Below are 25,637 nucleotides of genomic sequence, written 5' to 3' on the forward strand. Positions count from 1 at the left end.
AACCAAGATGGTCACCAAATTAGCTGACCATCCTTAAAGTTACTTTGAAGATGCGTATAAAGGACCTGCCCAAATATTGTGCAATAGAGAGTTGATTGGCAGTTTCTCATCTGAATTGGAATGAAATCTAGCATTTATGTGTTGTTTTTATATCTGAACAGGTGAGGAGCCAGAGGAAACTGATTTCGACATGCCAAAAGTATACGAGCCTATCAAATCTTTTGATAGTCTAATGGAGAGGCTGAACATGTTTTTGAGTCATTACAATGAGAGCATCAGAGGAGCAGGCATGGATATGGTTTTCTTCCGGGACGCCATGATTCATCTGGTTAAGGTACATAGAATATCATATTACACTAATGTTTCTTGTTTCTCTGTATTGACAGCATGTTATCATCAGGGCCACTGGCCAGTTTGGTAATCCTGCCCTTGTGATCATGAGAACATTTTCAGGGCTCAAAAAAATTTTCAACAATTCATCTGTGTTTGTTGAAAAGAATAACCTTGCTATAGACTATTAGCATCCTTCTATCATGAAAGAGAAAAATAAATGAAGGGCTCTCAAGTAATTTTGATTTGTTCCAGTTCACTTTCTCTGCTGATTACAGGAGACAGACATGTCGTAGGGTACAAGCAAGTGCTATGCAAAGTGTGTGTATAAACGTTTTGCATGGTAATGAGGTGGCATCTGTCTTTCTCTCTCTTACACTCTCTTTCCCTAGATTTCTCGGATCATCAGGACCCCTCGGGGAAATGCCCTCCTGGTCGGTGTAGGGGGTTCTGGAAAACAAAGTCTGACAAGACTAGCGTCTTTTATCGCTGGCTACAAGACTTTTCAGATTACACTCACTCGGTGAGTCACCTTCGCATACTCAATCATTCATAGCCTCTTTATTAGAATTCACTTTTCCCCTTCAGGGAGACAAATGAAATTGAATCTGTGTCCTATTGTTTGAGTACTAGATAATGCAAAGTTTGCATTAAACTTTAATTTCTACATCATCACAGATGGTCTTTACAAAGGCTATCTTCACTAGACAGTCTTCACAATGGAACGTTTTAAATTACACAGTAATAACTTAGTTAATAACACATGCATAGCAGTGTAATAAACATGTGTCATTGTAATACCAGTGCTTTTGTTTTCCTTTATGTAAATGTCAAAAGTCATAAAGCACATTTTCTTGTGTAATGCAGTTTAGTCGTACTCCAGTAGATGGTATCTGTGTATAAGAGTGTTCTGGCCTCCCCTTTTCAATTTAGCTCTGCTGTTGCAGACTATAAAGAGGAAAGATCCCATATCCAATCAACTGTTCAGTCTGATTCAGACAATGAGACTGGACATTTTCAATTCAGACGCTTGTCTTCCAATGCAATTGATAATTCAGTACTAAAATTTAAACTGGAAATACCTGCTAATCGTTAAAGTCTGTAGAAAGACAGGGAGCCATCTGTCAAGTGATTCTTTTTATATATTGACTTCTTTTTGACTCTGGGGATTTGGAGGGAATCGTTTTCTGAGGAATGGAAGGTTTTGCCTGTTGTAGCCACCTGTAATTCCACAGTGCTCTTCTTCATTTGCTGTGTGATGACAGCAGCAAGCCTTTGGCAGTTTGACTCGTATTTGGAGATTTTCATTGCAGCTTATATTTGATAATAATATGAATGAATCTGGTGTTGATCTCAAACTATGTGTGAGAGTCTCCAGAGAAAACAGACATATTTTACCTTATTGCCTTCAAAACACAAGCTGCTCGCAATTCTCTGTATCCAGGCAGTCTTTTCACACCTAATTCCATAACTCTCTTTGGTACAGTGTTTTGCGAAATGGCAACATATCAGTTTTGTTTATTTTCTTGCTGTACAGAAAACACACACACACAAAAAAAGAAACATTGCAATTAAAAGGGCATATTCAAAGGACATTGACAGCATATGCTGTGTAATATACAAATTGTACTAATAATTGTATTTATTCATAAACAGTAGCATTTTGATTTGTTTCATGTGTTCAGAAAAATGAATACAGTTATAGGCCAGAAAGAATGCCAAGAAGAAAAGTGCAATCGAATCTAAAATTGAGGATGAGCTAGGCTTTATAGCAATATTATAGGATATATGACTTATGATTCACTCAGTTTGACTTTATAATGGTTTCAAATCATACAAAGATTTTTAGAATTTAAGTGATAATTTAACAACACATTTGTATGTTCATGGTTCTTTGACGTTAAATTGCAGGCAAACAAATACAATATTTTTACTAAGTGTTCTATTTTAGATTTTTATCAACTCACAAACTCCCTGGGGTTTGCGAACCTTGGTTTGGGTTAGACAAATAAAGACTTCTGATTTGCTTAAACTTGTGTTTTCTGTAGTTCCTACAACACCCCCAACCTGATGGAGGACCTGAAGGGCCTGTATAGAACTGCTGGACAACAGGGCAAAGGCATCAGCTTTATTTTCACTGACAATGAGATCAAGGAGGAATCCTTCCTGGAGTACATGAACAACGTCCTTTCATCAGGAGAGGTCAGAGAACCGTTCTGACATCATGCTTATAGAAACACCCTTCCCCTCAAGCCCCACAGCCACCATTTCTGAGCCGTTCCATGATGTTTTTAGAACACATGGTAAAATAAGCCAAACTACATGTGTTTCCACGGTTACAACGTATGCCCCCTATAACTCAACCTTTATTTCACTGCAAATAAGTCAGATTTCCCGAGGTGCTGTAATGAAAATAAACAAAGGGAGCATGTTGCCCTGTCCTCTGACAAATTACAGAGCTCATTCTGTGTGGTAATGACACACAAATAAATGGGATCTGTAAGGCCCGAGATGCATTGCTTCATATTAGAGAGATAGATGGGTTTGTCAAAGGGGGAAAAAATAGCAGCTAATGCATCCTGCAATGTGACACCTGCCAAAGAGCAGTGGCTGAACTCACTTGTTGTGGAATCCATGCATCACACTGAAACCAACGGAGTAGCACTGGGGAAGTGTTGCGTTAACATGACCGCACCTCAGGGGAAAGAGCTGAAGAGCTGAAGACAGGGGGATGAGTTGGATAGACAAACTGTTTATTTAGATTACATTATTGAAAGAGACCGGGCACTTCAGTAAACTTTTCCAAGAATATTTCTGTCATCATTTACTCACCACCATATTGTTCCAAAACCCACAAGATACAAGTTTGAGCTTCCATTTTTACCACATGTGATGAGCTATATGTACGTGTGGAGATCATTGTTTAGATGTAAATAAAATCCTAAATGAAATCTCTTTATCATATAAAGTGATCACATCTCTTCATAGGAATTGGATTAATCCACTGGGTTCATATAGATTCATTTGTATAACCTTTTGGATCTTTTAAGCTTTGGGTTTAAGCTTTGGTTTGGACAGAATACAAATGGCTGAGGGCGGAAATATGCTAATACGGGACAGTCCGTCAGTGGTCGTGGGCGGAGCATGAGCAATATGACATCATATTGCTCAGAAAATCCAAACGGCTTGATTATTGAGAGTGTTTAGGCTTTTTGAGGATTAAAAAAAAAGGAGTGAATGGATTTTTTTTCATTGTAGGGTGGTTGTGTCCACACACAGCAAAGACACATTTATATGCAAGCACCATATAAAAGTGACTTTTGCATCTGATGACCCCTTTAAGCCTTGTCTGTGAAACTGGGCACATATGTTCTCAAGTTTACTTTGTAATGCGCAAAAAGTATTTTAAAAGTATTTGTCTTCCTTATAAAAAGTATAAGGAAGACAGTAATGATGTTAGCGGGTCAATTTGAGGTTGTCATGAACAGTGTGTTGACTGTACAGTTTTGGGTGGGAGATGTGTGTAATAACTATTCGGAATGGATTAAAACATGGTTAAGGTGTGTTTAATGCGTATATGGTAGCTAAATTTGCATAATATTTAATATACAAAAACGCAAGGGGTAAGAAATGTTTGTTATGTATTGAAAGAAATTCTGTGGAAATCTGTGGGAAAACATTCTATTTGGACGTGTCAGAAAGAGAGAGAAGAGTAGGTAGAGGTAGCCACATGGAAAACAGTAAGAATAATGTGTTTATGCTCCAATGTGTCTTTCTCACTATCCCTGAATAAATAAAGGGGTTTGAGAATAATTGGCTATAATTCAACCACAGGGTGCACCTCTTGGGGGTTTTAAAGATGTCATACAGTCTTAGAAAGGTTTTTGGTCAGCCAGATTTGGTGAAGGTTGTTATTTCATTAATCATGCTGTTAAGTACATAAAGAGAATTGACTGCAGAGGAGAAGAGCACTCGAGAGCTCTGCTCAAGAATATTAATGAAACACACAAGCCCTTAGTTATAATAAGAATTTCAGGGTTTAGTTTGAGGCGAGACTATGATGTCAATGTGGAAGACAGATGAAATAACAAATGGAGTTTAGTGCAAGTTATTATCCACGATTCTGAAAAGAGAGCAGAAAAAGCAAGATAAGTCTTTAAGAGACATGACTAGACAGACTCCAACATTTTTATCTCATGGTTATTGCTGTATTTCCGTGAGACTAAGAGTGTGGTACTCTGTCATGCAGCAGGAGGACTGTGTGGCCAAACTTAAGTGAAATATTGCCTGGTTCCAGTCATGCACTAATCCATTTGTAGTCCTTCTGACAGACTGTTGTGTACTGTTCTAATAAAATAGCATTGTCTTATATAGTGGAGGAGTATCAGACCACATTGAAAATATGGGATTCAAAATGTAATTTAAGCCTGAAAATAAAAATGTTTTGGTGTTTCTGTAAATGTAAAACTACGGAGCCCCTAAAGGGACCTTTGCAAAAATAAAAATATACAGACTTTCACGTGATCACGAGAAACTATCTTGTGCGCACGAAAAAACTAACTCGAAGAAGGTAAAGAAAAAAGAAATAAAATACTTATTTGTTTATTCCTTGGTCACCAATCCAAAAAAAAAAAAATCAACACAAAACGCTCCTTGGAACATTCTCAAATCATACTCAAATCATAGTTGATGCTGCTAATTAAGTAAAAGGAGGACATTTTCATGAAATCAATTTTCAGTCCAACTTTTCACTCAAATTATAATTATTCTCCTATTTTCTGTTTTGCTAATTTATCTATAGTGGTATTAGGTTTTGAACCACACTGTAATTCTATGATTAGTTATAGTTCCCCTTCAGGGACTACCGCTGCGTGTAATCGCAGTGGGAACGCCCTCAGCGTGACGCGTCTGAAGCATGAATGAAATCAGTCAATGGAGAGAATGAGCGTACGGCGAGTGACGTCATCGACCAGGAAGCTATAAATATCCCCTGAGTACACAATACGCCAGCTTTAGTTACTTCAGCAGCTCTGTGTGTGTCTGAATCTGTCGATTGTGTTTGTCTGTTTTGTCAGGAGTTTTTCACTATATATTTTATATAAAAAAAAAACAATATGAGCGAGCAGTATAAGAAGTGTGTTCCCCCCTGTACTCGATACATCACGGGTGGGGATTCACACGAGCTATGTGTTTGTTGTTAGGGAGTGCAGCATGCTCAGTCGGCTCTCGAGGGAGTCGATTGTCAGCATCGCGAGCGTTTTCCCTTGAGAACTCTGCGCTCGCGGCGATCGCTCTTCGAGGAGAGTGGTTTGCTGCGAGCTCCCCGAGGCTCGGGTCCCGCTTCTGTTGAGGCAGAGCGGCGGTGCTTGTCTTGGGGCTCGCAGATGGATCTCACTGGCGACGTTGAGACGGGCTCCGCCCTATCTCAGCTATCTCCACCGAGATCTAGTGCCTCTCACCCGGCTCTGGAAGCACGCGCTGCGGTGGTTACTTCTGCCCGGGTGGAGGCACATGATGATGTTGAATTGAGATTTTCCAGTTCTGAGGAGCTGGATGTCGAAAGTTTTGCATCAGAGGAAACTAGTTTATCACATTATACTGCAAATGAAGAAGGTTTGATGGATGTGTTATCTCGGGCTGTTGAAAAGCTGAAAAAAAAAGAACAGTATCGAGTGGCCAGCTGATAGACAGGATTCTAGAATTAAAAGCAAACTAGATGATAGATTTCTGTCTGCACGACCTCAACCTGCTTATGGTAACATTGTTGGTGCTAAATCTGCTGGTTATGTGACGATGCTGTAGGCGGAGGAGACGCTCGCAAGCTATCTCTCTCCTGCTTCATCGTCTTCACTTAAAGCACCGGGTCTTCCACAAAAAAAAAAAAAAAAAGAAAACCCTCTGTGCTGTTGGGGAAGGCTTACTCGGTGGCTGGTTAGGCGGCTGCATGTTTGCATACGAAAAAAAAAAAAAAAAAAAAAAAAAAAAAAAAAAGGCTTTTATGCAGGCTTTTCCGACCTGCTCAAAGGAACATCTGGGGGGGGTCCCCGCCGAGAGAGACTTGCGTTCACCTCCCTTAAGGGTGCCCTGTCTCTCCCGGCGCCCTCAGGGGCCCGTCCTACTAACCCTGCCGAAACAGGGCTTAGAAGGGTCTGGCGAGTGCTTTCCCGAGGGACGCTCGCCGCCTCTAAGGAGGGTTCTAGTGTGTTCAGACCAGTCGTTCCCTGCTGGTGCGCCGTTACAGGGCACTGTGTCTGTCACGCAGAATGTTCAACCAGAGCAAAATCTTTCGTCGAGTTCGTCTTCCAAAAGAGCACAGCAGAAGCGGAGTGTCACGTCTCGTGCCCCCCTGCAGAGAAACTGGAGGGACGAGGCGGGGCGCTCTCCGGCGCGGCCTTCTCGGGGCAGGACTGATCTGAGGACAGTCATTGTCACCAGAAAGGCCGCGTCGAAAAAGTCCTGACGGGCTGAACGTCAGGACTCTGAGGGTGGTCCCCATCGGGAAAAACTTGAGTTCACCGCACAAAAAAACGGTGCCCTGTCTTTCTCGTTGCCCTCAGGGGTCTGTTCTACTAACCCTGCCTATACAGGGCGTAGAGAGACTCGGCGAGCGATTTCCCGAGGGACGCTCGCCCCCTCCAAGGAGGGTTGTGGAGTGCTCAGACCAGCTGTTTCCTGCCAGTTTGTTACAGGGCGCTGTGTCTGTCACTCGGGATGTTCATCCAGAGGCCAGCCTCGAGAGGCTGGTTCCCTTAGTAGAGTTCCTGGCTGCCCACTGTGGTGGGCCCCGAGCAGGCTCTGGTATTAGAACAGGAGGTAAAATCTCTACTGCAAAAAGGGGCTATAGAACGGGTTCCCCCACCCAGCAGGGAGTTAGGATACTACAGCCGGTACTTCATCGAAAAAAAAAAATCCTGACGTGCTGAACGTCAGGACTCTGAGGGTGGTCCCCATCGTGAAAGACCTGAGTTCACTGCACAAAAACACGGTGCCCTGTCTTTTCCGATGCCCTCAGGGGTCTGCTCTACTAACCCTGCCTTCACAGGGCGTAGAGAGACTCGGCGAGCGATTTCCCGAGGGACGCTCGCCCCCTCCAAGGAGGGTTGTGGAGTGCCCAGACCAGCTGTTCCCTGCCAGTACGTTACAGGGCGCTGTGTCTGTCACTCGGGATATTCAAATCAGATCCGAGGACTGGTTTGTCATGATAGATCTAAAGGACGTTTACTTCCATGTATCTATCCTCCCTCAACACAGGAAGTTCCTGAGGTTCGCTTTCGGGGGCGAATCGGGTTCTTCCGTTCGGCCTAGCACTGTCACCCCGAACATTCACGAAGTGTATGGATGCTGCTATAGCCCCGCTGAGGTTACAGGGCATCCGCTTTCTGAACTATATAGACGATTGCTTGATTCTAGCTCAATCGGAACAACAGGCGGTTCGGCACCGAGATGTCGTTCTTGCTCATATCAAGTGACTGGGGCTGAGGCTCAACGCCAAAAAGAGTGTTCTTTCTCCATTACAGAGAACCTCTTTTCTAGGTGTAGTGTGGGATTCAACGACGATGCAGGCACGATAGCTTTGATTCTCGCTGCAGTAGATCAGGTCAAGCTAGGCCAGTCATCCACTGTAAAACAGTTCCAGAGACTGTTAGGTCTCATGGCAGCTGCGTCCAACGTGATACCTCTTGGCCTCTTGCACATGAGACTGTTACAGTGGTGGCTCAGGACCAAGGGATTCTCCCCGAGGGGAAATCCGCTTCGCATGATCGTGAGTTCGCGACCGTGTCATCACGCCCTGATCATGTGGAAAGATCCTTGGTTTCTGTCCCAAGGCCCTGTGTTAGGAGCTCCTTGTCGTCGCGTTATGCTAACGACAGATGCCTCTCTCACGGGTTGGGGGGCGATCATGGATGGTCGCCCGGCTCAGGGTCTGTGGGAGGACCATCATCGTCTGTGGCACTTAAACTGCCTAGAGATGTTGGCGGTGTTTCAGGCTCTGAAACACTTCCTCCCAGACCTAAGGGGCCACCATGTTCTTGTCCGGACAGACAACACATCGGTGGTTTCTTATATCAACCATCAGGGAGGTCTGCGTTCTCGCCCGCTTCACAAACTGGCACGTCAGATCCTTCTATGGTCCCAGGGGAAAATTCTTTCGCTGAGAGCTATTTATCTCCCGGGGTATTTAAATCAGGGGGCAGACATCCTGTCAAGACAGGGGCCGAGGCCCGGGGAATGGAGTCTTCACCCCGAGGTGGTGGAACTCCTATGGAAACATTTTGGTCGTGCCGAGGTAGACCTATTTGCTTCTCGAGAAACATCACACTGCCCGCTGTGGTTCTCTCTCAGCCATCCAGCCCCGCTGGGGTTGGATGCGATGGTACATCCGTGGCCGAGGTCACGCTTGTACGCTTTTCCCCCGATCGCTCTGCTCCCAGGAGTTCTGGAGAGGGTTCGCCGGGACGGGCTCAGTCTCCTGCTAATAGCCCCGTTCTGGCCGGCCCGGGTATGGTTTGCGGACCTAGTGTCTCTCCTCGACGGCTCTCCCCTAGAGATACCGATCAGGAGAGATCTGCTCTCTCAGGCGAGTGGGTCGATCCTTTACCCCCGTCCAGAGCTATGGAGGCTGTGGGCTTGGCCTCTGAGGGGGCCCAGCTCATAGATTCTGGTCTCTCGGCTGAGGTGGTTGAGACCATCCTCCGATCCAGAGCTCCCTCCACGAGGAAGTTATATGCCGCGAGGTGGAAACTTTTCACCTCTTGGTGTGGAGAGCGCCAGCAGGACCCAGTTAACAGCCCGGTTGGTACAGTGCTGGATTTCCTGCAGGACCGTCTCTCCACAGGGTTATCCCACTCCACACTGAAGGTGTATGTGGCGGCCTTAGCTGCTTACCACACCCCTTCAAGTGGAGGTTCCCTCGGGAAACACCCACTTATGTCTCGCTTCCTTCGTGGCACCTTGAGGCTGAGGCCTGCAGTTCGCACGAGGGTACCAGCTTGGGATCTGGCCATCATCTTAGAAGGTCTCTCCCTTGCTCCTTTCGAGCCCATCGAGGAAGTTTCGGAAAAGTTTCTTACTCTAAAGTCTATCCTTCTTCTCGCTATCTCATCTCTAAAAAGAATTGGAGATATTCAAGCACTTTCGGTGGCTCCCTCGTGCCTGGAATTTGCTCCTGGTATGGTTAAGGCCTTTATCTTTCCGAGACCAGGTTATGTTCCTAAGGTTCCAACTGTTTCTGTTAGACCTATAGTTCTGCAGGTTTTCAGTCCTCCGCCTTTTCTGACGTCAGACCAGGAGAAACTTAATTTGCTGTGCCCAGTTTGGGTTTTAGATGCTTACGTCCACAGAGCTGCCCTGTGGAGGAGATCGGAACAACTGTTCGTCTGTTTGGGTCACCTAAGAAAGGGTATCCTGCATCTAGGCAAAGGATGAGCAAGTGGGTGGTCGAGGCCATCTCACTTGCTTATGGTTCGGCCCATCAGCCTTCACCTTTGGCTGTAAGGGCTCATTCCACCCGGAGTATGGCTGCTTCTACAGCTCTTCTTTCAGGAGCTTCTCTTCAGGACGTTTGTGTTGCGGCAGGCTGGTCCTCACCGCACACTTTCGTTAGATTTTATTCCCTCGATCTTAGCTCCACTCCCGGGGCTCAGGTTCTCTCGTCGGTTTGTGTCTCCTAATGACACACGACGGGGATTTGGTCGTATGGGGATGTGGGTATTGCGTTCCCACTGCGATTACACGCAGCGGTAGTCCCTGAAGGGGAACGTCCCGGGTTACGTATGTAACCCTAGTTCCCCGAAGGGACGGACGCTGCGTGTCCTGCCATACTCTCGGCATCCCCTTGGGTCGCTGCTTCAGTAACTTTTAAGCTGGCGTATTGTGTACTCAGGGGATATTTATAGCTTCCTGGTCGATGACGTCACTCGCCGTACGCTCATTCTCTCCATTGACTGATTTCATTCATGCTTCAGACGCGTCACGCTGAGGGCGTTCCCACTGCGATTACACGCAGCGTCCGTCCCTTCGGGGAACGTCTCGGGTTATGACTATAACCCTTGTTCCCTGAGAAGGGAACGAGACACTGCGTCGTTGAAAACGACTCTTTGGGGACGCTCCCTAAGCGTGCGCCTCTGAAGTATGAATGAAACTAATCCAATCCCGATTGGTGTTGCGTCGTGACGTAACATGTGACGGCATAACCGGATGTATAAAAACGGCGCTGATGCAAACACATACCAGCCTCGCGATGAAGCAAGACGCTCTAAGGCCTCTAGGGGCGTGGCAGGACGACGCAGTGTCTCGTTCCCTTCTCAGGGAACAAGGGTTATAGTCATAACCCGAGACGTTCCCTTTCGAGGGAACTCGCACTGCGTCGTTGAAAACGACTCTTTGGGGAACGAATGCCCACTATGCCACGCACCGGAACAAGGCCCGCCCTAAAGTGAAACTGAAACAGGCACAAAACTAGGACGAGAGCACTCGCGCACCAGGCGTACTAGGGAGGTGCAGACCATAAAACCTGATAAAGGTGTGCGGGGTAGCCCAACCGGCTGCCTCACAGATCTCCTGAAGAGGCACGCCCAGTTGGAGAGCCCTAGAGGAAGCCATGCCTCTAGTCGAGTGAGCCCTAACGGCCAAAGGTGAAGGCATATTGCGCACCTTGTAGGCCTCGGTAATAGCCTGAACAATCCAATTACTAATAGTTTGTTTGGACGCAGGGAGCCCCTTTTTAGGTGACCCAAAACACACCAACAGTTGGTCCGACCTCCTCCAGGAAGAGGACCTCTCAAGGTAAATGCTCAACGCTCTGACAGGACAGAGCAAATGGAGCCTCTCTTCCTCTGCCGACACATGAGGTGGAGGATGAAAAGCCTGAAGGACTGTAGACCGTGCCACATTAGAAGGCACCTTAGGCACATAGCCCGGTCTTGGGTTCAAAATGACCTTAACTCCGCCAGGTGCAAACTCCAAGCAAGCTGGCGTTACTGCCAGGGCTTGGAGATCTCCCACCCTCTTAAGGGAAGTAATGGCTAAGAGGAATGCCATCTTGAAAGTCAGATCCTTGGGTGACGCCGACTGAAGAGGTTCGAAGGGGGCAAGGGATAACCCCTCGAGAACCACTGCCAGGTCCCAGGAGGGAACCCTGGACCTGGTTGTCGGTCTCATCCTCCATGTACCGCGGAGAAAACGTACAACCAGTTGGTGCCTCCCCAAAGGCCCATCGCCCAGTGGTGCATGGAAAGCCGCAATGGCAGCTACGTACACCTTAAGCGTGGATGGGGAGAGACCCGCAGAGAAGCGATTTTGAAGAAACTCCAGAACTGAAGCCACCGGGCAGTTAACTGGATCTAGCTCATGTTCTCTACACCAAGTGGCAAAAACATTCCACTTGAGGCCATACAATCTCCTAGTAGACGGAGCCCTAGAGTTAAGTATGGTATCAACCACCCCCTCTGATAACCCAGCATTTAAGTACTGGACCCCCTCAGGGGCCAGACCCACAGCTTCCACAACTCTGGGCGAGGGTGGAAAACTGTGCCCTCCGCCTGAGACAACAGATCCCTCCTCAGAGGAATCTGCCACGGCGAGTCTATCAGGAGTGATACGATGTCTGAAAACCATACTCGGGCCGGCCACAACGGGGCTACCAGAAGAAGACTGATGCCCTCCTGACGGACCCTCTCTAGGACTCCCGGAAGCAGAGCAACGGGGGGAAAAGCATACAGGCGAAGCCTCGGCCAAGCCTGTACCATGGCATCCAACCCCAATGGGGCTGGATGGGTGAGGGAAAACCAAAGGGGACAGTGGGACGTCTCTTGAGACGCGAATAGATCCACTTCCATAGGTCCGAACCTCTGCCATATTAGCTTCACCACCTCTGGGTGAAGTCTCCACTCCCCGGGCCTCAGCCCCTGCCTCGACAGGATGTCTGCTCCCCGATTCTGAACCCCCGGGACATATATTGCTCTGATAGATAATATTTTCCCCTGGGACCAAAGAATAATCTGATGCGCCAATCTGGATAGAGGGCGCGATCTGAGTCCCCCTTGTCGGTTCAGATAAGCTACCACTGATGTATTGTCCGATCGTACTAGGACATGGTAACCCTTGATGTCTGGAAGGAAGCTCCTCAGAGCCCTGAACACAGCCAACATCTCCAGGCAATTTATATGCCAAAAATGATGATGGTCCTGCCACAGACCCCTGGCAAAGCGGCCGTCCATGACCGCGCCCCAGCCAGTGAGGGAGGCGTCTGTCGAAACGGTTTTCCGGCGACACGACGCTCCTAACACTGGCCCTTGGGACAGGAACCAAGGTTTCTTCCATATTAATAGAGAACGAAGGCATCTGCGCGTTACTCTGATTATACGAAATGGATTCCCCTTGGGGGAAAACCCCTTGGCTTTCAGCCACCACTGGAGGGGCCTCATATGTAGAAGGCCCAAAGGTATAATGTTGGATGCCGCTGCCATGAGGCCCAGCATCCTTTGAAACCTCTTCACAGTGATGGGCTGGCCTAGCTTTATCCCAGAAACCATTGTCAGGATGGACTCGATTCGTGCGGGAGACATGTGTGCCCGCATCGTAACCGAATTCCATACCACGCCCAAAAACGTTGTTTTCTGAGCTGGTTCCAACACGCTTTTTTTCGTGTTGAGTCTCAACCCCAATTCCTGAATGTGGCCAAGGACGACATCTCGATGCCGAACCGCCATTTCCCGAGACTGGGCCAATATGAGCCAGTCGTCGATATAATTCAGTATACGGATGCCCTGAAGTCTTAATGGAGCCAGAGCTGCATCCATACACTTCGTGAACGTGCGGGGAGAGAGTGCTAGGCCGAACGGAAGAACCCGATACTGATATGCTTCGCCCCCGAAAGCAAACCTTAGGAACCTCCTGTGACACGGAAGGATGGAGACATGAAAATAGGCGTCTTTTAGGTCTATCGTGACAAACCAGTCCTCGGACCTGATTTGATTCACAATGATGGGAATCGTAAGCATTTTGAACCTGAATCTCCTCAGAGACCGATTCAACTGCCTTAGATCCAAAATCGGCCTTAGCCCGCCGTCCTTCTTTGGAACTATAAAGTATCGGCTGTAAAATCCGGACTCTCTGTCTGGTGGGGGAACAATTTCTATAGCCCCTTTGACCAGGAGAGCCTGTACTTCTTGTTCCATGACCCGAGCCTGTTCTGGAACCACTGTAGTCGGCACCACCCCTGCAAACCTGGGAGGTCGGTGACCAAACTGCAGTCTGTATCCTTTTTCTATTATATTCAGGACCCATAGAGAAATATTTGGAAGAAGGCGCCACCCCTCTACAAAATTTACTAAGGGAACCAGCCTCTCGAGACTGGCCTCGGGTGTTTCTCGAGCACTGTTCTCGACCCTCTGACACAGCGAACTGGCAGGAAGCGGACGAGAACGATTTTGTGACCATAGTCGGTGCTCTCTTGCAAGCTTTTGGGGCGAACGCCACGGTGTGCGTTCGCTGGAAATCGATGCGACCCGAAGCGTCCAGGACGGCGGGACAACATCTCTTTCCAGAGGGCTCCGTTGTGAAAACAACCTCGGTTGCTCCCTCACGGGGGGGACAGCCCTCAGAGGTCCTACCAGATTGGCTAGGACCTCTTTCCTGAAGCCCTCTTTGCCTGAATGACGGCCCTCAAGTCGCCCTTCTGGCCAGAGGATTTAGAGTGAGAACGTTTCCTCTGTTGCCAAGCTCCCGAGGGAGGGGCTCGAGAGGAAACGCTCTCCTTTTGCTCCAGGCGATGGGAGGAGCTGGCTGACGGCTGAGGCTGGCCACTTGGACCAGCCCTCCTAGACCCAGATCTAGATCGGCGAGGGAGATACTGCTGAAAAGCTGCTGACTGTTTTTTCGCCTCCTGAAACCTGTCAACAACGGTGTTTACTGCGTCGCCGAACAGGCCAGAAGGCGATAACGGGGCATCCAACAAAAATGATCTGTCCTTATCCTTAATACCGGACAGATTCAGCCATAGATGCCTCTCTGTGGCCACCAAAGCTGCCATGGAGCGGCCAATAGCACGGGCCGTCTCCCTAGTGGCTCGGAGAGATAAATCAGTCGCTCTTCTAAGCTCCGCAATATCTTCGGGTGTTGGGCCCTCACCCTCATCTAGGTCTTTTAAGATATCGGCCTGGTACGCCTGCAAGATTGCCATAGAGTGCAGGGACGCACCAGCCCGACCAGCCGCCATATAAGCCCTGCCCACCATCGCAGAAGTGTCCCTGCATGGTTTGCTGGGCAGCGCCGGGGCTTTAAGCGAAGATGCCGCTTCGGGAGAAAGATAGCTCGCTAAAGCTTCCTCCACCCGCGGCATCTTGCCATACCCCGACTCTCTCGCACCCACCACATTACTATAATCACATAACGTAGGTGATGAAATACGAGATGAGTGGGGCTTCTCCCAGGATCTCGAGATCTCTTTATGAAGATCCGGGAAAAAAGGCAAGCCCCGGCGCTGAGGCTGTGAGCGATGCTGCAGGAATCTCTCGTCTAATTTGCTCTGACGAGAATCATCCTGCTTATCTTGTGGCCAACTAATATTGAGTTTGGCCACAGCACGCGTCACAACCTCCACCAACTCCTCATACGCAGGAACATGAGTCGGCGAGTGTGACTCATGTTCCCCGCTCCCGATGCTGATCACATCCACTTCCTCGGAAGCGGATAGTTCAAGCACCGGGCACTCGTCATGGGCAGAAGAAGCCGCAGCGCGGGCTTCTGCATCATGAGCGAGTGTTATAGAATCCACAGATGATGAACGAGAAAGTGCCTCAGCAGTCTCGTTCTCATCTGCGAGATCCTTTTGCGATCCCCACGATCTAAGCCTCCGCGCCGCCTCAACGGACGCGGGACCTGAACCGCAAGGATCGCGAGCTTGGCCATCTTTATCAAAAACAGCCAAGCGGGAGCGCAGCACTCTCAATGGAAGTGCTTCACAATGTGTACAGGGATCACAGGCAGCTCCCTCGAGAGCTGCCTGTGCGTGCTGCACTCCCAAACAATTCACACATAGTGGATGCGTGTCCCCACCCGTGATAAATCTAGGACAGGGGTGCACACATCTAGTGAATTGCTCACTCGCCATACTTTCACTTTCAGACAGACAATACAACACCAAATAAGACAGACAGTTTTCAACAGATAGCGCTTGCTGAAGAGCGAAAGCTGGTATGTGTTTGCATCAGCGCCGTTTTTATACATCCGGTTATGCCGTCACATGTTACGTCACGACGCAACACCAATCGGGATTGGATTAGTTTCATTCATACTTCAGAGGCGCACGCTTAGGGAGCGTCCCCAAAGAGTCGTTTTCAACGACGCAGTGCGAGTTCCCTCGAAAGGGAACTAGGGTTACATACGTAACCCGGGACGTTTTTTCTAAATGAAGCTGATTTGACAAAGTTCGGGAGGAGCATGTACATGTAATCCAACCAATCTGCGTAAGAGAGCCCTGTATATATAGCTGTCCCTCTCCTTTGTCCAGTGACAGTTTTGTAGCATCCCTCTATAACCCCAACACCTCACTCTTGGCTTGTTCCCATTTCAGTCAAGGATGGGGGTAGCAATCTAGGTTTGGGCCAAATTCCGAGCTCGGAGCCCTCACCTCGGATAGCATACAAATAAAACACTTGATTTGCAGTGATCAACTTACTATCATCATTGACATCAAACCTGAAAATAAGCAACAGGCTTTTATTGTAAAAAAAAAGTGCAGTCTTTAGAATGTCTTTGTGGTCCAAGAAAGAAAGTCATACAGGTTTGGAATGCTACGAGTATGAATAAACGATAACTGAAATTTTTATTTTTGGGTGAACTATCCCTTAAGTGATTCAGAGAATGACTAAAAACATTTAAACGTCTTCCCTTCCTTGAAGGAGTAATTTTCTTCCCAGTTTGTAATTTTGTGTGTCATTATGTCATGATTGTACATTTCCCTGTGAAACCAATGCACTAGGTTTAATCTAATGAGGTGTGAAATATTCTCTCTGCCACAGGTGTCCAATCTGTTTGCTCGAGATGAGATTGACGAGATTATCAGTGACCTCATTCCAGTCATGAAGCGAGAGTTTCCACGGCGACCACCCACGAATGAAAACCTATATGATTATTTTATGAGCAGAGTGAGACAGAATCTTCACGTGGTTCTGTGCTTCTCTCCAGTTGGGGAGAGGTTCCGTAATCGAGCTTTGAAGTTTCCTGCTCTTATTTCAGGATGCACCATGGACTGGTTTAGCCGCTGGCCCAAAGATGCTCTGATCGCAGGTCAGTAATTTGAAATATCAGACCCAAGGAGGTCCAATATACCCAGGTGGAAACCCTAAAATCTGGTGCTGATTCTGATGCCCTAATCAAAAATATCTCATGTCTGTGAGGGAATGTGGGCATTTAGTGCTGAATCACAAAAACTAGAATGGAGCATACGGTACATGGATTGGATTGACGAACTACCAATATTTTCCCCACTGTTCTAAATAGTTTTGGCCCAGTTTGAACCCTTTGCTTCATGTGTACTCAGTTCCAGAGACTTTTTTTAACCTATCACTGTAAATTCAAAGTGACTGTTATTGAACAATTGAACTGTTTAATATTAAACTGTTCTAAATTAGAACTTCTTGCAGCAAGGAAAAACAATGAGAGAAAGTCTGTTTCACTCATTAGGAGCTTTTAAAAATCGGTACTATTGAAGCATTTACTACAAAAAAAAGCCCTTTTTGTGATTTCCATGTTACTTAGAATACATGCCTACTTTTGAATGACTGACAGTGGAGACCCAGCAATCTTTTTAACAAGGTCTAGCCGCTGAAGTTAACCACCCCAGACAAGGTTAGCTGTAAAAATCAACCCTGAAACTAAGGTCTTATAATGTTTATAATCTGAAAATAACCACCATGATTTATTGTCCAGGTAAATCTGCATGTCTACATTTTAATGCAGACAGAAAATAAACTATTTAGGAATATCACACACTGTTAGACAAACAATTTAAACCTATCATATTTTGGAGAACAGCTCATGTCGTGGCAATAATTTAAATGTATTGAAAGACAATCAAGAAAAGCATCACAGCAATCAGTCATTGCAAAAGATCGTGACTGTGTCTATAGCTAGATAAACAGCTCATATGTGTATTGTGCAAAGAAATAATACAAATATCTTTTTGTTTATTTTTCCCTCAGTGTCAGAACACTTCCTGTCCAGGTATGACATAGACTGCTCTCCTGAGGTAAAGGGGGAAGTGGTTCAGTGCATGGGCTCTTTTCAGGATGGGGTGGCAGAAAAGTGTGCAGATTATTTTCAGCGTTACCGACGTTCAACACATGTCACACCCAAATCCTACCTGTCCTTTATCCACGACTACAAGACCATCTACAAAGAGAAGCACTCAGAGGTTCAGACTCTCGCCGAAAGGTCAGTATCAGCAAAACTACAAAACAAGAGCATAAATCAATAAGGAAAGTAAATACAGTATATAGAAAATAATATATAGTGATCTATAGAAAAGCTATAAATATATTGTATCATGTTCTGACACCAAGGGGCAAATTCACTAAAGGATTTTGTGCACTGTATTTCAGTTAAAAAAAATGCATCTTATTTTAACCAGGTGCTAAACCTGCTGTTGAAATAGTGCTGCACTGTGTATTTGAATAAAGTCATTGTTAATCCTTTTTGTCCAAACATGGCACCTTTCTATGTAAACTAAACTATAAATTCTACCTTATTCAAAACGCAGCATTATTTGCCTTGCATAATTACTGTAGTATCATTGACCATGGAAAGCAGATGATAGATTTGGATGCTGTGGAGTGATACTGTAAAATGCCCGCAAAGTATGCCATGTTGCAGTAATCTGCTGCACAACCTACTGAAAGATTCTGCGAGTGCATTTGTATTGTTTCCTGGTTTGCATAAGTCATTTGGTGAACCGTGAGCTAAAATAACTCAAACAGTGCGTGCAAATAAACAGCATTATCCACAGGTGCAATTCATTCATAGTGGATTCCCTTCTGACTTTCTGTAAATAGTGATGTGGAGTCTGCAACCATGTATTATAAACTTTATATCCAAGTGTATTGTTTTATTAGGATGAACACCGGCCTCCAGAAACTCAAGGAGGCCTCTGAGTCTGTTGCTGCCCTCAGCAAAGAGCTGGAGGTGAAGGAGAAAGAACTTCAGATAGCCAACGAGAAGGCTGATATGGTAAATAAGCATGTCGAATGTGTGTATTTGTTGATTATTGCCTCCCAGACCCAGATAATTGTCTCCCTAAATATAATTTCCAATTCATTCTATTTCAAAACGGTATTTATCATTTCTAAACATAGTTAGATGGGAAAGGTCAACAAAACTCTCTCAAAGCCCAGGTCAGTTTGTACAGAGGCCCCTCGGGGGTGTACCAGCTCCCTGTTCACTTCACTCTATACATGATTGATAGCTTGAGTCATCATCCTAAAAATGAAATTTGCAGGCGATATTTCACTTCTTGGTTTGTTGTACAGGGACAAGAGTACCTTATTACTCAGATATCGACATGTTTGTGTCCTGTGGACAAAACGAGTCCCTAAAAGAAATAACAGGCTACAGGCCTATAGTTATTTACAACCAATCTATTGTGCAGGTCATCTTGTGCAGATTGACTGCGTGCTCACCTTAAGAGTACAAGTCCTACCAGGTTAGATCAGGGATGGGGAACTCTGGTCCTGGAGGGCCACTGTCCTGCACAGTTTAGCTCCATACCTAATCAAATACACCTAAAAAAAATCTAACCAAACTTCAGGATTGTTTGAAAATTACAGGCAGATGTGTTTGATTAGGGATGCAATGAACCTCTGCAGGACCAAAGTTTCCCATGCCTGCACTAGTTTCACGAGTTCACACTTACATACAATTAGAGTGAGACTGCTGAATATATATACACCTCTTATCGTTGATTGCTTGAGTGCTCTCCACTCGTGTTAATGATCTGAACGTGCTCCTCCCGAACTTTGTTAATAAAACATTTGTTTTTTTTTCACAAACTTTTTTAACTTTTCATGCTGACATTGATTTTCACACTCAGAGGCACCAGTTTTGTACTGTTGGTTGTTTGTGTTCCTTGACTGATCGATGCTCAATGGGTTGTGGAACTGGCCATAGCTTTTGTACATTTTATCAAAAATGAGATATATTGCTGGTATACATTTTTTTATTTTTGACAGTAAATCAGTTTTCTTGTATACAAAACAAATTACATTCTACAAAGAAAACATTCATATTCCTTATGTGCAGTGCATCAATATGAAGCAGGGTTATGCCTTGGGTAGACTTGAGTTAGTATCCCAGCTCATGTTCCTATCTCGCCCCCCTCTCTCTCCCTAGGCGGAAAAAGTGCCAAAAAGTTATATGTGAATTTCAGCTGTGCATAATAAATATTATCATGAACACAGTGTTGCAACCCAAGTTCATTGGAAATATGTGCCTCTACTTACATTTCTGCAAAACCTATACATACATTTCACCACAGATTAGAGGCAAATTATGATTACAGGGGCAGATAATTGATTAAAAAAGGGGTACGGTATGTTTGGGAGTCCAAACACGTTTTTGAAATACTCTTTAAAACAATGGCTCTCATGGCACAAGATGCTGATGCAATTTGATTTTGAACCGATCAATAGCCCTAGTTATTTGAGAATTTCTGCCAGGCTTACAGAGTTTAATCAGATATGCATCACAGATAATTGCAGTAACTGATACAATCACAGATTTCACACCTTGTAAAAACTGCCATTAAAAAATGATCAGAGTTAATTACATCTCTCCAGTTGATACAATTAACTTCTCATTAGACAGGCTCAGAAGATAACTCTCCATTGTACGTTTTAGTTAACCATCTCCTGTTAGAAAATTGAAGTGTCCCCAGGAGAAGATTAAAGTTGTTGATGCGCTTTAGTCCAAGGGGCTGTACAATATGTTACGATTATTTACAGTGAATTGTGTGAATGGGGAGATATGTATTGTAATGTACTGTGTTGCACTGATTGATGCTGTTGTGACTGATGTGCATGTCTTTGTGAGTCTATGTTAACTTTAGTCAGCATGAAATTAAAATGTATCATTTCATTTTTTTTTTTTTATGTTTTGATAATTTTTAACCAAAATATCATAGCTGGACCTTCTGGTGAAAACAACAGACTTCTTTCTGGTGACGTATGCCGGATTTCTCCAGTCATTTAGTGTGCTTAAACCATGCACCTGTAAGCTCTCAATCATCTGCCTCCACTTTTGAGTGCAATGCCTTCATTTCGAAATCCAATCAACAACCAATGCATAGAACCAAGTCCCCGTCCTACATTTTTTTCTTTTTTAAAAGTGTGTTGCACTCAGATATACACTACCAGTCTATAGTTTTGGATCAGTAAGATTTTTAATGTTTTTTAAAAAAGTATCTTCTGCTCACAAAGGCTGCATTTATTTGATTCAAAATACAAAAAAAATGTAATATTGTTAAATATTATGTCAATTTAAAATAACTGTTTTCTATTTTAATATATTTTAAAATGTAATTTATTCCTGTGATCAAAGCTGAATTTTCAGAATCATTACTCCAGTCTTCAGTGTCACATGATCCTTCAGAAATCATTCTAATATGTGGATTTGGTGTTCAAAAAACATTCATTATTATTATCAATGTTGAAAACAGTTGTGTACATTTTTTTTTCAGGATTCTTTGATGAATAGAAAGTTCAAAAGAACAGCATTTATTTGAAATAGAATCTTTTGTAACATTATAAATGTCTTTACTGTAACTTTTGATTAATTTAATTCATTTCTTTCCCAAAAAAAAAAAAAATACAAATTCTTACTGACCCCAAACTTTTGAACAGTAGTGTTTAATGTTTGAAAAGCTTTCTATTTCAGATAAATTATGTTCTTTTGAATTTTCTATTTATCAAAGAATCCTGAAATAAAATGTAGATAAATGTTTTCAACATTGATAATAATGAGAAATGTTTCTTAAGCATCAAATTAGCATATTAGAATGATTTCTGAAGGATCATGTGACACTGAAGACTAGAGTATGCTGAATATTCAGCTTTGACCACAGGAATAAATTTCAGTTTGACATAAATTATATAATAATATTTCACAATATTAGTTTTTTTTTCTTTTTCTTTTTTCTGTATGTTTAATCAAATAAATGCAGCCTTGGTAAGCAAAAGAGACTTCTTTTAAAAACATTAAAAATCTTACCGATCCAAAAATTTTGACTGTTAGTGTATTTAACAAAGATATGTTGCTTCTGTTTCATTTGGGACTTTAACTTTATGTATGGGAAAGTAATCCAAGATCAATTTCCCTGTAAAAGTACTAAAAATACATTTCAACCTATTGTATTCTAAATTAAATCCGTCATGCTGCATAAAGTTTGAAAGTATCCATTAGGTGAAAGACTCGCCTCCCGGTCACAGGCTAACTAAAGATCAATACAGAGCTCTGAAACATTAAGATAATAAATGAATAACCTCAGACTCTGAATTATAGCATGAAATGCTACAGATTTTACAATATGAGCGTTTTCTCATTTTTGTTTCAGGTGTTGAAGGAGGTGACCGTGAAGGCTCAGGCTGCTGAAAAGGTCAAAGTCGAGGTTCAAAAGGTCAAAGATAAAGCACAGGCCATAGTTGACAGCATCTCTGCAGACAAGGCCATCGCTAAAGAGAAGTTGGAGGCAGCCAGGCCTGCTCTGGAAGAGGCTGAGGCAGCATTGCAGGTCAGGAACAGTATGGAGCGATTACATGAAAGCATAGAAGAGGAGAGAATGGGAGGAGTGTGATGTTCATGGGGCATTTCGGTGCCTGCAGCTTCTGTGTAATTACATGCTGTCTATGAGGGTTTAAAAATAGACTGTGTGATGGCAGGGTTGCTGTAGGTGGTCTCATAGCAAGCAGGGGTCTGACAGCAGCCGCCTCTAACTAACCCCACACACCGTGTACAATCATACAACCACCCAAACACACACCCCACCTCTTCCCTCCACCACTGCCCACTGCATCCTTCCCATGGATCTGTCCATAATGTAACCTTGTATCATTCTTGGGACAGGAATCACACACTTTAATAATACACTCAGACAGCAATCCAACAGAATGAATAATCATAATCAGTAACCATAGTGACTAAAGAGTGGCGGGAAACTAGAACAAAGGAGACATGTGACTGAAGATAAACAAACTAAAAGTCCAAACATAACAGAACCGTGACAAGAGCATCATGTTTTCCTCAGCACAATGTTTTTCAACACTGATGATCCAAACCAACATCAGAAAGATTTTTGCAGGATGTGACATTGAAGAATGGATTAATAGCTACTGAAAATAGGTTTGCCATGAGTGGAATAAATTACATTTTTAAATACATTATAATAGAAAACAGTTGTTTTCAATTGTAATAATATTACGCAATAGTACAGTTTTACTGTATTTTTTTATCAAATAAATGCACCTTAGGTGAGCATATGAGACTTTTTTTGAAATAATTAAAAATTCTTACTGACCCCTAACTTTTGAATGGCAGTGTATGTTTAATCAAATACATTTTTTACAAAAGCTGTAATTTACAAATACAAATAAAAAGGAATGGAAATTGTTCCTGTTATAGTGTTATATTGGTTTCTATTTAAGAACACTGTGGAAAATGTTTAAATAGATCTTCTAGAACCTATGTGATTGACTATATAATTTATCCCTTTTTATGAGCTCTAAATACTTTGAAAAAATTAGATTCCTCGGATTAGCGCTTGAAGCAGGAACAATAAATGCATTGTTTAGCTTTCTGTCCATTCTGACTATTCATTATTGACTTGAGCCATCATGTCATTGTGTCCATTATCAGATGTAAACATGCCAAATTACCCCCCCCCCCCCCCTAATATTCAAGCTAAAACATGCCATCATTGTTTTTCATAAAGTTGCAAACCATGCATCATGTTAAAATCTGTTTTAGTGTGTCATGATCCTTCAAAAAACTCACAGCTGTTTCTCCTTTATATCTTTCACTAAAAAACTCTCAGCTGTTTCTCCTTTATATCTTTCACTTCTGTCCTTTCACATCTGTCATCTGTGTTCTCCCATCCTTATTTCTCCCTTTCAGTGTTTGATCTCACCTCTCTTTACCACTTCCCTTTCTATGTGCTTCATCACCCACCGACACTCTCCTTAACCCTTTATATTACCATTTAGTGTACAACCCATCCTCAGCTATCAACCCTATAACATACACCTGCTCCACCCCCCTCCTTCCCACTGGTTCAAAAGATCTTTCTACTTAATCATAAAGATAAATCCATCAAGTATTGCTCATTAAGCTGTTGTGCACTAAACTTTGTCAACCATGAGCCATAACAGCTGCCACTCGGATTAAGTTATGCACAGAGCTGCTGCATACTAGTTCCTATGTCAGAATGTTAACAAGATGTCTAATTCCCTTTCTCTCTGTCTCTTTCTGTATTTCTCTCCCTGTTTATCTGTAAACAGACCATAAAGCCATCAGACATTGCTACAGTGCGAACACTGGGCAGACCGCCCCACCTCATCATGCGTATTATGGACTGTGTATTGTTACTCTTCCAAAGGAGAGTGAACATGGTGAAAATTGATCCTGAGAAAAACTGCACCATGCCCTCCTGGCAAGAGTCACTAAAACTCATGACAGCTGGAAACTTCCTGGGCAGTCTACAGGTATTCAGGCTTAATACCAGATATTTTTTGCCCTTAGGTGATATAACTTATAATATATAGTCAAAGTTTCTTGTACCAAAAAAACAGGGTTATTTTATTTTGAATGACTATTTCCCATTCTCTGTCACCCACACAATTAAACAAGCCTTTTCTCTGCTATGAATTCTATACAATATAGTATTAACGGCTTATTTCTTCCATATCAGCCCATTAAAAAGCTTAAAATAACATTGTGACAACAAAGCAATATGTGCCATTGAAACAGTAATCATGTCTTCTAGTGAATAATAAAACCTATTTCTGTTTTTATTAATCCACTGTGATAGAATGGGCCAAGTTGCTGAACACTACGTTGTTGATATGCATGTGTGGGCGGCAAACATATGCAGTGTCTAATATATATATATATATATATATATATATATATATATATATATATATAGCTACAATACAGGACCACTGTAGTTGTAACCACTGTAGGAGTTCTACCAGTATGATTTTTGGCATTAAACCTAATTTCAAAAGCCAACAGATGGATTGACTAATTAGGTTTTTAGTCGACAGAAAATCCCTTGGGTAAAACTCTGGCACAAACAAGTTAAAATACTTGCACAAACAAGTCCAGTTTTGACAGCTAATCAATTCAATATCTTACATGCATACAGTATATTTTAAACATATTTTAAAGGCTGTCTGTTTGCTTTTAAGATAAGGTTCCATGCATGATCTCTATCTTCTCACAACTTTACAGGAGCCTGAGCAACAAATATCGAAATAATATTGTCATTTTCAAGAGATTCAAATATGTGACATATCCTGTACACCAGTATTGTTTTACTCCAGCTTTTGTTTTGTCCTCCAGCAATTCCCCAAAGACACCATCAATGAAGAGGTGGTTGAACTCCTCTCTCCGTACTTTGACATGGTAGACTTTAACATAGAATCAGCCAAGAGGGTGTGCGGCAATGTTGCAGGTCTTTGCTCCTGGACCAAAGCAATGGCTGCCTTCTTTTCTATCAATAAAGAAGTGCTTCCTTTGAAGGTGAGATCACTTGATATTTTTTCATTTTTTTCACATAATGCTGTCAAGTTATCAGTTTTTCTAACAGGCCATAATTTAAACTGTAAAAAACTATGGTTTATTTAATGAATTTCTATTATTATTTGATTATTCTTTATATGCTTTTGGTCATCATTTATTATTGTATCATCTTTTGATATAATAGTTTAATTTCAATTGGTTGCTTGAAGCCTCAGATGCACACTTGCAGATTTTAGTTGCTGTTAGTTCATGTTTGTTAGCTTCGATAGTATACTAGTACAACTTGACCACCTTTTGCAGATATGCGCATGTATTTCTTTCTGAAAATACTGAAAATACTCATGCCTCTTATATTCAGGAGCAACCCCCCACTCCCCAAATACTTAACTTCTTCAGACTAGTAATAGCAAGTAACTTTTAAAAAGCTTTTAAAAAGCAACATCTTGAGGCTCTTAAATGTAAAACGAAAGGAAAAAACACTAAAACACTTAGGACTCCAAAGTGTGACAATTTCAAAA

General features: G+C 43.5%; 1 protein-coding gene across 1 annotated transcript in view; it reads left to right on the forward strand.

Moving 5' to 3' along the window:
• Positions 1 to 25,637, forward strand: part of dnah5 (dynein, axonemal, heavy chain 5) — a 171,460-nt gene that overhangs the window by 96,209 nt on the left and 49,614 nt on the right. The window contains exons 53-61 of the mRNA XM_056257650.1: positions 162 to 334; positions 723 to 853; positions 2,379 to 2,532; positions 16,353 to 16,620; positions 17,535 to 17,766; positions 18,444 to 18,558; positions 21,935 to 22,111; positions 23,874 to 24,077; positions 24,940 to 25,119. Coding sequence (XP_056113625.1) covers positions 162 to 334; positions 723 to 853; positions 2,379 to 2,532; positions 16,353 to 16,620; positions 17,535 to 17,766; positions 18,444 to 18,558; positions 21,935 to 22,111; positions 23,874 to 24,077; positions 24,940 to 25,119 — 1,634 coding nt within the window. The remainder of the gene's footprint in view (positions 1 to 161; positions 335 to 722; positions 854 to 2,378; positions 2,533 to 16,352; positions 16,621 to 17,534; positions 17,767 to 18,443; positions 18,559 to 21,934; positions 22,112 to 23,873; positions 24,078 to 24,939; positions 25,120 to 25,637) is intronic.

Source organism: Rhinichthys klamathensis, unplaced genomic scaffold (genome assembly GCF_029890125.1).
Source record: "Rhinichthys klamathensis goyatoka isolate OS25496 unplaced genomic scaffold, OSU_Roscu_1.1 h1tg000006l_1, whole genome shotgun sequence".
Classification (NCBI taxonomy): domain Eukaryota; kingdom Metazoa; phylum Chordata; class Actinopteri; order Cypriniformes; family Leuciscidae; genus Rhinichthys; species Rhinichthys klamathensis.